This window comes from Coffea arabica, chromosome 1c, assembly GCF_036785885.1.
Source record: "Coffea arabica cultivar ET-39 chromosome 1c, Coffea Arabica ET-39 HiFi, whole genome shotgun sequence".
Taxonomy (NCBI): domain Eukaryota; kingdom Viridiplantae; phylum Streptophyta; class Magnoliopsida; order Gentianales; family Rubiaceae; genus Coffea; species Coffea arabica.
The window spans coordinates 51,475,740-51,490,335 of NC_092310.1; the positions used below are offsets into that span (position 1 = coordinate 51,475,740).

General features: G+C 36.3%; 1 protein-coding gene across 2 annotated transcripts; it reads right to left on the bottom strand.

Moving 5' to 3' along the window:
• Positions 1-6,467: 6,467 nt before the first annotated feature.
• On the bottom strand, positions 6,468-12,288 carry LOC113727080 (aspartic proteinase 36-like). 2 transcript variants are annotated; one of them, XM_027251062.2, is made up of 10 exons: positions 11,722-12,288; positions 11,131-11,260; positions 10,777-11,024; positions 10,453-10,680; positions 9,132-9,294; positions 8,894-8,973; positions 8,683-8,779; positions 8,188-8,254; positions 7,645-7,716; positions 6,468-6,918 (listed from the first exon to the last, which is right to left on the bottom strand). In XM_027251062.2, the coding sequence occupies exons 1-10, from the start codon at positions 11,976-11,978 to the stop codon at positions 6,743-6,745; spliced, it is 1,518 nt and encodes a 505-aa protein (XP_027106863.1). In that variant the 5' UTR covers positions 11,979-12,288; the 3' UTR covers positions 6,468-6,742. The 2 variants fall into 2 exon arrangements, with proteins under 2 accessions (XP_027106863.1, XP_071932482.1); XM_072076381.1 differs by lacking the exons at positions 6,468-6,918; positions 7,645-7,716 and having other exon boundaries at positions 8,218-8,351.
• Between the last annotated feature and the right edge of the window lie 2,308 nt (positions 12,289-14,596).

The window sequence follows — 14,596 nt, forward strand, 5'->3', positions numbered from 1 at the left end:
CTAAATATCTTTGGGCTGAAGCGGTAAACACTGCATGTTATGTGATGAATAGAATACTCTTGAGACCTATTTTAAAGAAAACTCCTTATGAGCTGATTTTTGATAAGAAACCTACGGTTGGTTATTTCAAAGTATTTGGTTGTAAATGCTTTATTTTGAATATAAAGGAATATCTTGGTAAGTTTGATAAAAAATCTGATGAAGGAATATTTTTGGGGTATTGTGAGAATAAAAGAGGATATAGAGTTTTTAATAGAAGGACTCTTGTGATTGAAGAAGCTATACATATAACATTTGATGAAACCAATGATGATAATTCCAAAAGTTCGTGTGAGGATGATGATGTAGGTGTTCGAGAAGGAATGGAAAAGCTATCAATTGGAAATGAAGGAAGCTCTAAACCAGCAGCAACTGAAATGGAAAATGAAGTTCATAATGATCAAGAAGAGGATGATGAAGACAAAAATGATGATCCACTCAAAGATCTTCCCAAGGCTTGGAAATTCAGTCAAAATCATCCAAAAGAGCTTATAATTGGTGATCCATCCGAGAAGGTAAACACTCGTTCCACATCTAGAAAATTGTTTGATAATTTTGCTTTAGTTTCTCTTTTTGAACCCAAAAATATCAATGATGCTTTAAAGGATGAAAATTGGATTTTGGCTATGCAAGAGGAACTTAATCAATTTGAGAGGAATGAAGTTTGGACACTTGTTGATAGACCTCAAAATCAACCTATCATTGGCACAAAGTGGATTTTTAGAAATAAATTGGATGATAAAGGTGTTGTTGTAAGAAATAAAGCCAGATTAGTTGCTAAAGGATATGCACAAGAAGAAGGAATTGATTTTGATGAAACATTTGCTCCCGTAGCAAGATTAGAATCTATTAGAATGCTTCTTGCTTTTGCATGCTTTAAAGGTTTCAAATTGTTTCAAATGGATGTTAAAAGTGCTTTTTTAAATGGTTTTATTGATCAAGAAGTATATGTGGATCAACCCCCCGGTTTTGAAAATTCAAAATTTCCAAATCATGTGTTTAAACTATCTAAAGCTTTATATGGTCTAAAACAGGCTCCAAGAGCTTGGTATGAAAGACTAAATGGTTTTTTGATTGAAAATGGTTTCAAAAGGGGTGTTGTGGACACCACACTTTTTACTAAGCAAGTGTTGAATGATCTTCTTATTGTGTAAATATATGTTGATGATATTATTTTTGGTGCTACTAATGAGTATCTATGTAAGGAGTTTTCCATCACTATGCAAAGTGAATTTGAAATGAGTATGATGGGAGAATTAAATTTCTTACTTGGACTTCAAATACATCAAGCTCTTGAGGGAATTTTTATAAATCAAGCAAAATATACCAAGGAATTGCTGAAAAGGTTTGGCATGGAGGACTCAAAGCAAGTTGGAACTCCAATGTGCACTTCTACAAAGCTTGACAAAGATGAAGAAGGTAATCATGTGGATGAAAAGCATTATAGAGGTATGATCGGAAGCCTACTCTATTTAACCGCAAGTAGACCTGATATTATGTTTGCTATTTGCTTGTGTGCTAGATTTCAATCTTGTCCAAAAGAATCACATTTGAATGCTGTAAAAAGAATTTTTAGGTATTTGAAAGGTACATTAGACTATGGTCTTTGGTATGCTAGATCTAATGAGTATGCTAGATCTAATGAGTTTGCACTATATGGTTATTCGGATGCTGATTTTGGAGGGTGTCGTGTGGATAGAAAGAGTACTAGTGGAACTTGTCATTTCCTTGGAAATTGTTTAGTCTCTTGGTTTAGCAAGAAACAATATGCAATCTCTTTGTCTACAACACTAGCGGAATATATTGCCGCTAGTGCATGTTGTGCTCAAAGTTATTCTGGGTTTTGATGATCACAAAAGTTCATTTATACAGACCAAGAAAGTGAACACTTTGATCAGGTCTGATGGAACAAGGAAAGCATATGTTTGATTGATTCCAGTCTACGATGCTTTGGATGTGGCAAACAAGATTGAAATAATAGAAACGAATTTAGTCATTGTTTTGTTCCGATCAAAGATACTGTCTTTTAAGTATGTCAAGTTTGTTATTCTTGGTACTTTGAAATGTTTATCTAACTTTCTTCAAATATAAGTGTTTTTGTCTATCCAAGAATCAGGTTCGAATATGTCATGAAATGCAAAACAAACAAAAGGAGAAGCAAAAACAGGACAATCAGGTCGGACGGCCGAAAGGAAACTGTCGGACGTCCGAAAGGATAAAGAACATCAAGAAGGAAGCTCTGTCGGACGCTCATAAGGAAGCATCGGACGTCCGGAAGGATCGGACGCACACCTCGGACGCTTATCAACCGCATCGGACGTCCGAAAAATTTCAAGATGACTTGCCAACTCTCTGCCTACGATCGGACGCTGTGCTATCGGACGATCAAGACGCATCGGACGTCCGAACTTCAACTTGACTGTCATCGGACGATGATTTGATCATCGGACGTCCGACAGCCCCAACGGCTAGTTGACTCTTCAGCTGCCTTCTATCCGTTGGAAGCATTGATGAAGCTCATTTCTGGTTACCTTTAAAATCAAACTGGTCTGAACCAAGCAGGGACTTTTGCACACTTTGTTTACAAGATCTCAAGAGATATTTTAGCTAGAAAATAGTCTCCAAAGCAAGATTTGTTTTAAAGTGGTGTGAATTTCTGGTGAGCATTTCTTTTGTGGTTGAAAGGATCTTTAGTGTAGCTTTGTTGAGGGTTTTCTGAGTGATTGTAAAATTTCTTAGTTTGACTAGGTGAGACTTAGGGCAAGGAGGAAGTGCTCCCTCCATTGTACATCTAGTTGATCTTCTTTCATCAAAGAGAAGTTGCTCTTCCTAGTGTATGGTCTTCAAGTTTGAGGATAGCTTGGTAGACACTTGGTTTGATTCCCTATCTTATTTTTCTGTTTAATAAAATTCTCATTGCTTGTCTATACTTGTTTCCCTGATCAATATTGCTCTTGTCTTCTAATCCACTTGGTTGATCATTACTAGAAAAGAAGGTAAATTTTTATTAAAGAAAAAGTACATAAATTTAGTTAAGATTTTAATCAACCCAATTCACCTCCCCTCTTGGTTGTCTTTGGGACTTACATGTGACCATGCAAAGGCCATCTGGGAAGTGGCGCCAGTTAGTTGGGAGGGGCTGGAGACATATAGGTATAAATTCTGGCATTGGTGGGAGGAGCTGAAGGATGCAGTGAAGGGGAAGATGGGACAGGAGCGTATTGGTGTGACTGTGAACTTGTTATGGCAGATATGGAAGTCAAGGAATGCGAGACAGTTTGAAGCAAAAGCCAGGGATCCCATGGGAGTGGTCCAAAAAGCTATTAGGGAATGGAGAGAGTTCCAGGAGGTGCAGATGGAGGAAAAAGATTTAGTCAGAGTTAGAGGGGAGGGGAAGGTGGAACCAGGTGCATGGCAGGAACCAAGTGAGGCATGGGTGAAAATAAATTCTGATGCAGCAGTTCAACAAGACAAGGAGAAAGCAGGATGGGGGTTGGTGGCAAGGGACTGGCAGAAGGAAGTAGTGGGAGCTTGGACAGTGTCGGGCTCAAGTTGTTCAACCCCAAAGATGGAGGAAGCATTAGCATTAAGAGCAGCAATGCTGGTGGCCAAACAACAAGGGTGGAGGAGGGTGGAGTTCGAATCTGATTGTAAGTATGTTATTGATAGGATAAATTATGAAGAAGATGATGTAGAGATTGCAACTGTGCTTTCAGATATTAAAAGGCTGAAGCTCAGTTTTTATGAATGTTGCTTTTCCTTCACTAGAAGGGAGAGCAGCTCTGTTAGTCACCATATAGCAAAGTTTGCTATAAATTTGGAAAAAACAGCTGAATGGAAGTTTGACTTCCCAGCGTGGTTGCTTGATTTGGTTCAGGCAGATTGTAAGAGCAGTTGCTCCAAGGATTGTACTCTGGTTTAGTTTAATGAATGATGAGTTGCCGTTTTGATAAAAAAAAAAAAAAAAAAAAAAACACTAGAAGAAGCATCGCCCTTCGGGGTTCGGTTCCGTGGATGCAACTCAGTTGGGTGAGAGCCACGTCAAGGGATCAAGTCTCCGGGTAAACTTGGTCGATGATGTTGGGCAGCCTCTCCCGGCCCACAGTTGGGATTAGTTGAGCCGTACGGTATTACCAGTCCATGGGCCCAGATACCCAACTGTGTTGACAAAAAAAAAAAAAACACTAGAAGAAGCATCGGCACCTGTACTCAAGCACAACCTACCAAGAAAATATGGAAGGAAGGCCATTTTGCTTTTGGCTCGAGCAAGATTGGAATTTAGCAGAAAAAGTGGAGTTTTGGGAGAAATTAAGTGCAGAGGAAAATTAGAGAGCTTTAAAAACACTTAATTTGTACTTCTGGAAGAAATTTGTCATCTTTGTTTGGGTAGTTGATTAATTTGCATTTCATCTTAAACACATTTTTTATCTTGTCTAAATCATATAAAAAAAAGGCACTACAATACTTTTTTTTAAAAAATTATCTCGAAAAATCTACTATCCCAATATACTCAGATCTCAACTCCAAATCCATCATCGGCTTTTAGCTTTATTGAGATTCTCTCCAAATTTCTCATTTGAAATAGGATGAAGAGCACATCAAATAGTTTTGGAACTAAGTCCTTTTTTTGTCCTTTTGTAAATATGCTATCATGGGAGAAAGACTGAACTACTGATTGGATTAAAACATTTGGCCTAAGTTGGATTATACACCAATTGCTCAAAAGGAAGAGTAATGTCAATTTAATGCCCTCCAACTGCTTGTGTAAATGCCAGGATGTAACATTAAAAATGAATATGTGATTATGTGTATGTGATATGTGTTTGCATAAGAAGAGAAACTGTTATCTATTGTGGATTTTACTGGTCGCAGAAACTAACATCAAGCGGGTTGTAAGGAAAATATATCTGTTTTCCTTCAAAATCTATTTCCTTTATTTCTTATTGTTTTAAGTTTTAAACAGAACTTGGATGTATATATTGTTTCTGTGTGCTTAGATGTGAGAGAGTGGGAAAATTCCGGCTAGTCTACTAGCTGGAAAGGGAGAACAATCGGAAGAAGAAGAACAGCCGCAATGATATCTTAATTTGGGAGGAGAAAAAAACCAGTTTCTATTTTTTTATCCCAGTTTCTCTCCGCAAAGGACTTAGTTCCAAAACTATTTGTCTTGAAGTTTAAAACAAGATATATAGTTTAATATATTTATTTTCTCATTTTTTATAGAGGAGTTCACTTGTTAGTTCCTAGATTGCCCCTGGATTTTGCATCCGAAAAACTAAAATGGGTGGCATCACTGCAGAAGGATATGATTGGACAACAAATAAAACTTGAAGGACTATATTCATAAAAAAAAAAAAAACTATTCAGGACAAAATTGATTTTAATAAAATAAGTTTGGAACAAAAATGGTGAATTTTTTTTCGAGACGATGATTGTAGTATAATCTATTTTATCCTATACTAAAAGGAGGAGGAGGATCTCAAGGGGTCCAAAAATAATACGGAGAAAATTGAATCACCATCGAGTCACACGAGTGCACTACGCATCCACCTGAAATTTTTTAAGTAAAGTCATAGTAATGGGCTAGGACGAAAATGGTGAATTTGCCTTTTAGACGGTGGATGCAACCATTTTGTCAATTGCAATTCAATTGACAATGTAGGGAACCACTACCATTGCAGCACCGCGTCACATTCCATGACAAACTTGCTTTTGTTTTCCGCATTAATTTACGGAAAATATGGATGCAACCATTTTGTCACTTGAAGAAAAGGAATATGCATATGAAATCATAAGCCAAAGAGCTGTGTGGATGGCCATGATGTGGTCACATTTAAGCCGCTATTTTTAGAAGTTTTTGTAGAAAATGTATTGTAACGATTTGATGTGCGTGAGATAAAAAAGAGATCGAAAAATATGTTCATCGAAAAAGTAAGAAACTTTTTAGTCAAAACAAAGGGAGAAATGAAGTTAATTCATCTCAATTAAAACAGATGTGAAAGGAAAAGTTAAATTCGAAGAATCGCATTCATCCATCTTGGATTTGCACATAGCATAACTTTTAATACTAATAATACAAGTTATCAATCCCAATAATACAAGTCATTAATGCAATAGGATTCATCCCTAAGAGAAATGGCATCAAGAATATGACAGATAATCTGCTGCTAGTGTTGATCCTTTGTAGTTTGGGATGCATAGACCTAGTGACGCACTAACTAATCCTAAGACTGGGCATATGTTTAATCAACTTGTCTTATAGACAAATTAATCATCAAAGGAGATTTAAAATTCCTTTTTTGAGCTTTAGGTGGAGGGTTCAAACTTCCGAAGATATGCATTCCTCTTCACAATGACATGCAAATTACTAACCACAGGCATCTCATACTTGTAGCTGTAGAGAGAAGACGTATAAACTCAGCACTCTCTTTAAAACAAACAGATGAGAATCTCTGTATTAATGAGGTGTAAATTCAAGAATTTGGTTCGTGTCTAATGTACAACAGGGCCCTTGTGAGGCCAGTCATTCTACATCTGCTTGGTAAATGAGCGGCCGAAAACAGAACAAGGCCAAAGTAATAATACAAACATATCAGCCTGTCCAAAACTATAACACTGTATCCTGCCAATTGCTATAAATTAAATACCAGCTAGAAGCTATACAAAGAAATAGAACACCAGTCCAAAAAATTCCCTATTGATGTCACAAAACTGAGAATTCTCCATATGCTAACGCGTACAACAAGAAAACCAGGATGGTGACTAATACCCGACTGTGAAGATCATCGCGGGACGAACTGTTATTATCAATCTGCCCAGCATTTACATATTCACTTTTCCCTGTACTTGGGGTTGCTGAGACATTTACCGGCGAGGAACCTGATTAGACATAGTTAGAAGTTTGTTAGGATAAATCACTGTTATAACCGTGATGGGAGATGGACTTTTCTTTACATGGTACAGAGAAACTTTATATGCTCAAGTTTTTAGCTCAACTGTCTACTAATGAATGAGCCGAATTGTACCCCAGCTGCATGGCCACCATCTAATATCAAAATTATTGACACATAATAATACTCTGTGTGAAAGCATCATAATAATCTTCTCAAGATCAAGAACCCCGTAAGACAATATGTGATTATCGAGCTGCTCAAGTTATACTCGCGTAAAGCATTGAAGCAAGCTTAACATTCAGCTTCAGATCCCCAGTGGCTCAAGACTACATCCAATTTCCGCAAAAGGATACATGGTATTAAGTCTTACCTAATGACCATAAATGCTCAATTACTTCCATGCCTAGGTCTAAAGTATGACCATATATTTAAGCTTTAGATATACAGAGACAAATCCATATCCGATTTATTCAGTGAGAAAAATAAACTAGTGTCTTCTTTCAGCTATTTACACTTCATAAAAAGAATAGACAAACCCCAAATTCTGCGAATCTTGAACTAAAAACTGAATTTCAAATGTATCTGTATCAGAGAAAACACTCACACTTTTAATCCAAGTTTCCCCTTTTAATCCAATCAGATAAATGATAAATAGAAGGCACTGTAAAAATCAAGTCAACGGCTGGAAAATGCTCTTGATATGGGAACTTACAGTCATAGTTAGCCCATCCAATCCTTTGGCCAGCCAAATCATAAACAACAATCTTGTCTTTCAGAACAAGGTCTGCATGAAAGGAAACAAATAATGAAGAAAAATAGGAAACAAATTCCAGTTTCATTCAGACATTTTCATGACAAAACAAGATGACAAACCAGAAATACTGAACATGTATCTCTGGCATCACATTGAAGGGTCATACTAAATGATCAATCAGAGATGAATCCTTAACAAGGTTTCAGACATTGAAAAATCAAAGAAAAATTGTATTAGATAAAATTGTTGAAAGCCGGTTAGACATGGCCCATCACGTGTATGACAAAAGACCGAAAGGCAAATAACAAGGATAAATCAGGAAAAATGTTAGACACAAGACAAGTGGCTAGCACACCTGGATGTGAACATTGCACCATAAGTTTGGATCTACTCTGGAGTTAATCCAAAATATAGGGCCCATTTTGCTCATATACTAATTTTTCATTTACCAATTTACAAGTCATATCTGCCCAATGGGGACTGAACCTGTCAAGGACTCACCTCCAAGAATTGTCAACCCTTGACCCTGAATTTTCTGAAAGCCGATGCACCAGACTGCTGCACCATTCTGCCAAAAATGAGCTGGCAAATCAATTTTATATGTACATGTGCAAGAACAAGTTTTCCACGAACCGTTCCTTTGTGAACATCAGGGAGATGGGAGCCTATCAAATTTGCACTAAATTCCTCATTCTCAAATTTGAAACTTTAAGGGGCCAAATGAGGCACTCCAAAACAATTTCTGAAAACTTAGATCACAAATAAGTCAATTTTTATCAAGAGAAAAATATTTGGCAACTAACTTGGAACTGATGATCTGTAGGACCGCCATTTCACAAGCAATTTACATCAACAAGATCAATTTGAGTCAGAAAATGACAAAGTAAGGGTCTTTAGGGGTAAATTGTTAAATATGGGGAAGGACAGCATTCCAACTTCAAACCAGGTTAACTGCAAACTCTATCAATATTCACTTCAATATAAATTTCTACTCACAATGGAGTTCTGCTGTAAAAGGTAGTCCTGAGGATTTAACACCATTGAAGCACCACCAGCGAAGTTTAAACTAACTTTGGGAAATATGTCAGAGACACTAAACAGAAAAAGAATACATTCGTCAGTTTTTAAGTATTATTATACTCCGTAATAGATAACAAAGGAATACTCAACAACATGGAAAAGTGGTTCACAAATCATTAATAATAACCTGGAGGTGGAGGTGACTAAATAACACTGACTTCCCCGAGAAACAAAAGCACGTACTGATTGTAGAACAATTTGATTAATCTGCAATGAAAACCATATTTTGAGTAAACTATTGATGCATGACACTCTCACAGATGTGCTACCCTGTGCACGCCAATATTCATCTAGTGCAAAAACAACTAAGAAATGTCGCCCAACACAAATGAGTCAAGCATCCGACAGGTTCCATAAAAACCTACTGCATCAACAAAAGGATCATAAGCCTCCTCTGCAAGGTATGCCAGAGTAGTTCCAGAATCAACAATAGTTCCTCGGGTGCTCGAAGTTGTAAATACTTGTGAATCAATAGGCACTGACTGCCCATTCACAGCAATGCTCTGAAGATTCAGATTGTAATGTGGCCTGAAAGAAAGAGAGAGTGTGAACCTGACTCCAATTCCAGTGTTCCAAAAAATCCAAAAAAACCACAATATAAAGATAAGAATTTTAGTATAGATTGAGAAAAATGGGGAGTGGGCAGTGAGAAAAATGAAGTACTAAACTAGCCTCATCTAGAATTCCATTTTTTTTTTTTTTATAAGTCTAAGCTTGTAAACAGATTCAATACAAAAAACACAAGAGAAGAGAAGCAGGTGGCTGTCAATGGTTATCCAGCCCAAATGCTTAAACTTAAGTTTGAATTTCTGTTAATTTATCTACATGGTTATCTACAAATGTATTTCATTAGTAGCCAGGGTTTTCTACTCTTACCACTATGTTTGGAAAAGATAATCCTGAATTCATTCGATTAGAAACAGTAATTGTGTCTGACTTTTTATCGGTCAAAAGAATTACCCATGAAAAGTTATTGGCCCCATATTTCAAAATAGACACCTATCTTAAGTTTAAAAAATTTGAACGCACAATCAGAGCTCAACTGATCACTAAAAAAAAGGTCCCTTTTACAAATAACAAATGGCTAAATTACTTTCCATGAACCATTACTACATGTCCAAATTGTCCAAAGAAATACCTCTTGATATTCAGTAATCTCACTTTTTCTACCCCAGGGATAGAAGGTGTTAGAAATTTGGGGAGTTTAGGTCACTGGGATTTGGTAAACCAATGCTCCCTAAGAGTAACAAACCCACATGCCAAATTTCTGATATCTCAATTTCTAACCTTGACTTTCTTTCTCAATTAGAACTTAAATTCACACGCCAAAGTGGCTACTGCATTCCATTTTATCCGCCAAATTACATTTAAAATCCTTTATGAGAAGGATTCACATTGGCAGGCCATAAAGTATAGATATGGTTCTGGGTCTGCAACTCTGGACTAACAATTAACCAAACAGCATAGGACACCATGCAATTTAATCCAATCGCTGCTCAACCTACAAAGCTGTAATTCCTATTTCTGCTAACTGTTGACATAAGCGCAAGCCAGACAATATTGGCTTCTATGAGGTCCATTGGACATCAATATCAACGAAAAGCTGTAGACATGAACAAGAAAGGATGCTGAACCTAATAAAAAAGCAAGACCTGAATGTTCCAATGCAGGATAGAAAATACATACTGTGACTGGACAAGGGGAGTGTAAACAATATTCGGCTGGATGACCTGACCAAGAACCAGGATACCTCCACCACCGTTACCTCCCTTCAAGCAATGAGAGAATGCGTTTGGTATCGCTCCTTGTGAAGCAAGTTGTGCAATCACAGACATACCTTGCTGCCCAAACCCAAAAATTCCATCAACTGCTCTATCAGACTTTGTCAAGTCGCCAGTCTGTGATGTGCTGCAACTGTCCACCAAATGTCAAGTGTACAACAGAGATGGTCAAGACAAATCTGCAAAACTCAAAACAATCTATAATTCAAATAATTCAGCTTTAGCTTACCCAAAGGCAACTTTAGCTGAAGAATTTGACGTCACAGAGTTACCAGCAATGGTATCAAAATGCATCAAGTCTGACACATAATACCCTGATGTCCCACTACCGTCTCCATACTGGAAAGTGTAACTGCATTGATTACCATTAGAACACTCCGAGTCAGAAGACTGAATTCCAAGCACACATTTCTGGTCAGAACATGAAATCGGTGAAGCTGTCGGTGAACCTGACGGATCAAAGAACTCAAGCTGGATCTGTTAATAGAAACAAACTTTCACTGTCCAGAAGAATACTTCACGACAAATTTCCAAAACAGGCAGTAAAAATTGAACACTTTTAAGGCAGAATTTGTGTAATTACCTGGAGTCCACTAGATGTAGGGCAACCATTGCAGGATGCGCAACTAACCCACAAAACATCACTTCCAGTATCAATCTGTACATAGAATTCTTTCGGTGGTGAACCTAGTAGAACTCTTGTAAAGTACAGCCTAAAAACCAAAAAAAAATCATAAATACCATTAAGTTTTATTAATCTAACAACAAAATACTCCGTCTATCAATCACAAAAAGAAAAGCCAAAATCCCCACTAATTCTCACAGTTCAAAGAACTAAACATGCAAGATAGAGACAAACACCGCCAAAGCTCATTAAGTCTTCAATAGAAATGTCAAGCAAACAACTGTTGACCGAAGAAAAGGTAAAAAATTAATAAAAGTAACAAAAGCAAAGAACATATATTCACCAAATAATAAAGCGTAATTTGCTTAAATCTATAAAACAATTAAGCCAAGAAACCATCAAGAACATTACTTTAAGACACAAAGATACCTTAAATCTACACTGAAATATAAAACAACTAACAGAAACTGGAAAAAAAAAAAAAAGAGAGAAAGAGCGGCCATAATTCACATAATTATCAATAATTATAGAATTAATAAAGAACTATACCCAACAACAAAAGGGTCATAGGTGCCTTCAACAGGGAAATCAACAACTCCACCAAGAGAAGATTGCTGCAAGAACCGGCCGTGTCTGGACCGATCACGGGCCCGGAGTTCACCAAGTGGGACACCATGACTCGTCGGAAAGGCCCTCTCCAGCTGGAAGGTCAACCCCATTTCTCCACACAACACGATAGCCGCCGGAAAGACCACCCAGGCCAAAACCACCACCAACCCATATCTTCTTGCTGCCGCCACTACCATTTTTCCCCTGTATTGTTTTCCCACTTCTTCCTATCAACTTTTTCTCTAATACAGTTAATAAAAATCAAGTCTTGGAAATTCAAATCTTGAAAAGTTGGATCCTGAGCCAACGGTTAAATAGGTGAATCGGGTCAATTGGGAGTTGGATATATGCGGGTATTTAGGTGTGCGGGTAGGTGTGATGTTTTGAAATAGGAAGAATAAAATGAGGAAGCAAAGATTGAGGGAAGCTGCTGTCTAAGAAGGTTATCTTCCTGTTCAGTCTTTTCTGGGAAAGAGAGGAGAGAAGAAAGTCCGGGAGACAACTACCCGATGAGGTAACAGAAGAAGATTCAAATCATTTTGATGTCGTTGCATTTAAATGAGATAAATACTTTTTATTTTTCTTCTTTATATATTGTATATATGAAAAGGTTTTACCTTAGCAAGGAAGTAATTATATATTTCCTCAAAAAAAAAAAAAAAAGAAGAAAAGAACTATCACTGCCAACAAAAAAAAAAAGGAAAAAAAAAGTATATGTTTCCTCAATAAGGAAAAGTGAAAAGAAAGAGGAAATACGCTGCTACTAATGAGCATTTTTAGCAATTCGATTGCTGTCAAATATCATTATCAAAGATCTTTAATTTCTATGTGTTGGCTCTTAGAAGAGTTGACATCATATGTTGACAAGTGGCTACAGAAGCTTCTAAGTTTTGACGTACAGAAACTGGATGGATGAGTCAACAGTAGAATAATAAGGCAAGAAGAAGGCATTATTGTCAATCGAAGATACATGGGAATCAGAACCAAAACCAAAACACAGAGGAATCAGATACATGGGAATCCCTTGTTTTACTTTGGGCCAAACACTACATTACTTTTTTTTTTTTGTTAAAAAAAAAAAATAAAAACTTTAATAAACAACTTGGGTTTCTCATGAAATATTAACCATTAACAGAAAGGGCAAAAAAAAAATGGGAAAAATCAAAAGTTTCTTTGGACAAAGTTACAAGCAGAATGAATGTTGGTCGAACTTTTCTAATACGATCATGTCAAGAAAATAATAATAAAATATAATTCAGCATCGTTTAGAAAAGCAATTCTTTGTGATGGGAGAATGGTCAAAGCCATGTCGTGGTTATCGTGTGTAAGTAATGACTGCAAGGAATTAATAATATCATATCGTGTTTTTGGCTTATACTACTAAGTACAAACGCCTGCAAAAGTGTCAACGCAGGGCGGGCAAAAAAGAAAATTGCTATGAATACAGCCCTCACTACTGTATCTAGAAAACTTTCTTGAAGGCCGGCAATTAGATGGTTAAGTACTCGTAATTATCATGTACTTGGTGAAAAGCCAAGTACAAAACTATTGCCTCAAAATGATTAAGACAAGACAATAAAGAGGCAAGGGGCCCGACTAATGAGAAAGATTTAGCTTTCTTTTCCGCAAAAAAAAAAAGTACTTACTGCTCAATTCACGGCTATGTATTGAACTCGAACTTGTGTGGTATTGACTATATTACTAAATTAATGTTGCTCTCTCTCTCATGCTGTTTGAATTAATCATTTGGATTAATTTTTAATTTTGTCAGAAATCCTTTGGCAAAAGTGCATTCTAGCTTTTCTTTTCTTTATCATTTTCTCTCTACTTTAACTGCAATAATTTTCACTTTACTTTTAAGTTGGTGGGCTTTCCCTAAAATTGATAGAAAGTGAATTTATTAGCATTCAAATAACTGTTGTGTGCTGCATCTTTTTGAGATGCTAAAGGAGGCACGAAACTTCTTGATGGATGGTATTCTACTTTTTAGAGTTTGAATCACAATTATATTCTTGGTGTTGGGAGTCTAACTTTGCACTCTAACAAAAAACCAAGTGCTCATTTTTATATTTAATAAGTTTTACTTGCATGGTCGGTCTTTTTCGAAAGAAGAATAAACAATGGCCACTTACATTTGATTTTTTGCTTTTGCTTTCTCTTGCTTTTGTAATTGTGAGATCAACTTTTAATGCTCAATCTCATTCTTGTCCAAATACTTGTATCATCAAAGACAAAAATAAAAAATAAAAATAATATGTCGTACTCTTTTTAAAGCAAAAAATTATTAAAAGGTGATTGCTTTACTTTAATAAAGGCGACTTTGTACTTGTAGTGGGGGTTTCTTAATTAATTAATTTGGTGTGAATACAACAATTTTAAGAGAGACATTTGGAAAGAAAAGGCAGAAGAAATAATACCACTTTTAACATTATTGGTTTTGGATGTTGCATCCCAACAACACAAACTTTCATTCAGATTTAGATAAGCTATTAGCCATCTTTTCTTTGCCTCGATCACAAGGGTGAAAGAAAGTTTGGTAGAGTAGTATTATTTGGAATAATTACTGTAGCACTTTTTGTGATGTGATGTGATGTATATAAGATAAAAAGATAATTGGGAATATAAAAGGTAGGTTGAGAAATGTGTTTATGATGCAAGCGATATATTATTTGAGATATTTGTGGTATCCAAACACTTTGGCATTGAAATCTCGACCTCAAATATATCCACACATTTTTTTTTCCTTTTGAGATTTAAATTGTATATAAGTTTCATATTTATGTATTTGTATCATGTTTGATCGATGTACTTACTG

Coding starts and splice junctions, on each gene's coding strand:
- LOC113727080 (XM_027251062.2), bottom strand. CDS start 11,978: ATGGTAGTGGCGGCAGCAAGAAGATATGGGTTGGTGGTGGTTTTGGCC. Junction 10,681..10,776: donor TCAGCTAAAGTTGCCTTTGG/GTAAGCTAAAGC, acceptor TTTGGTGGACAG/TTGCAGCACATCACAGACTG. Junction 9,295..10,452: donor ACTCCCCTTGTCCAGTCACA/GTATGTATTTTC, acceptor TCTTTCTTTCAG/GCCACATTACAATCTGAATC.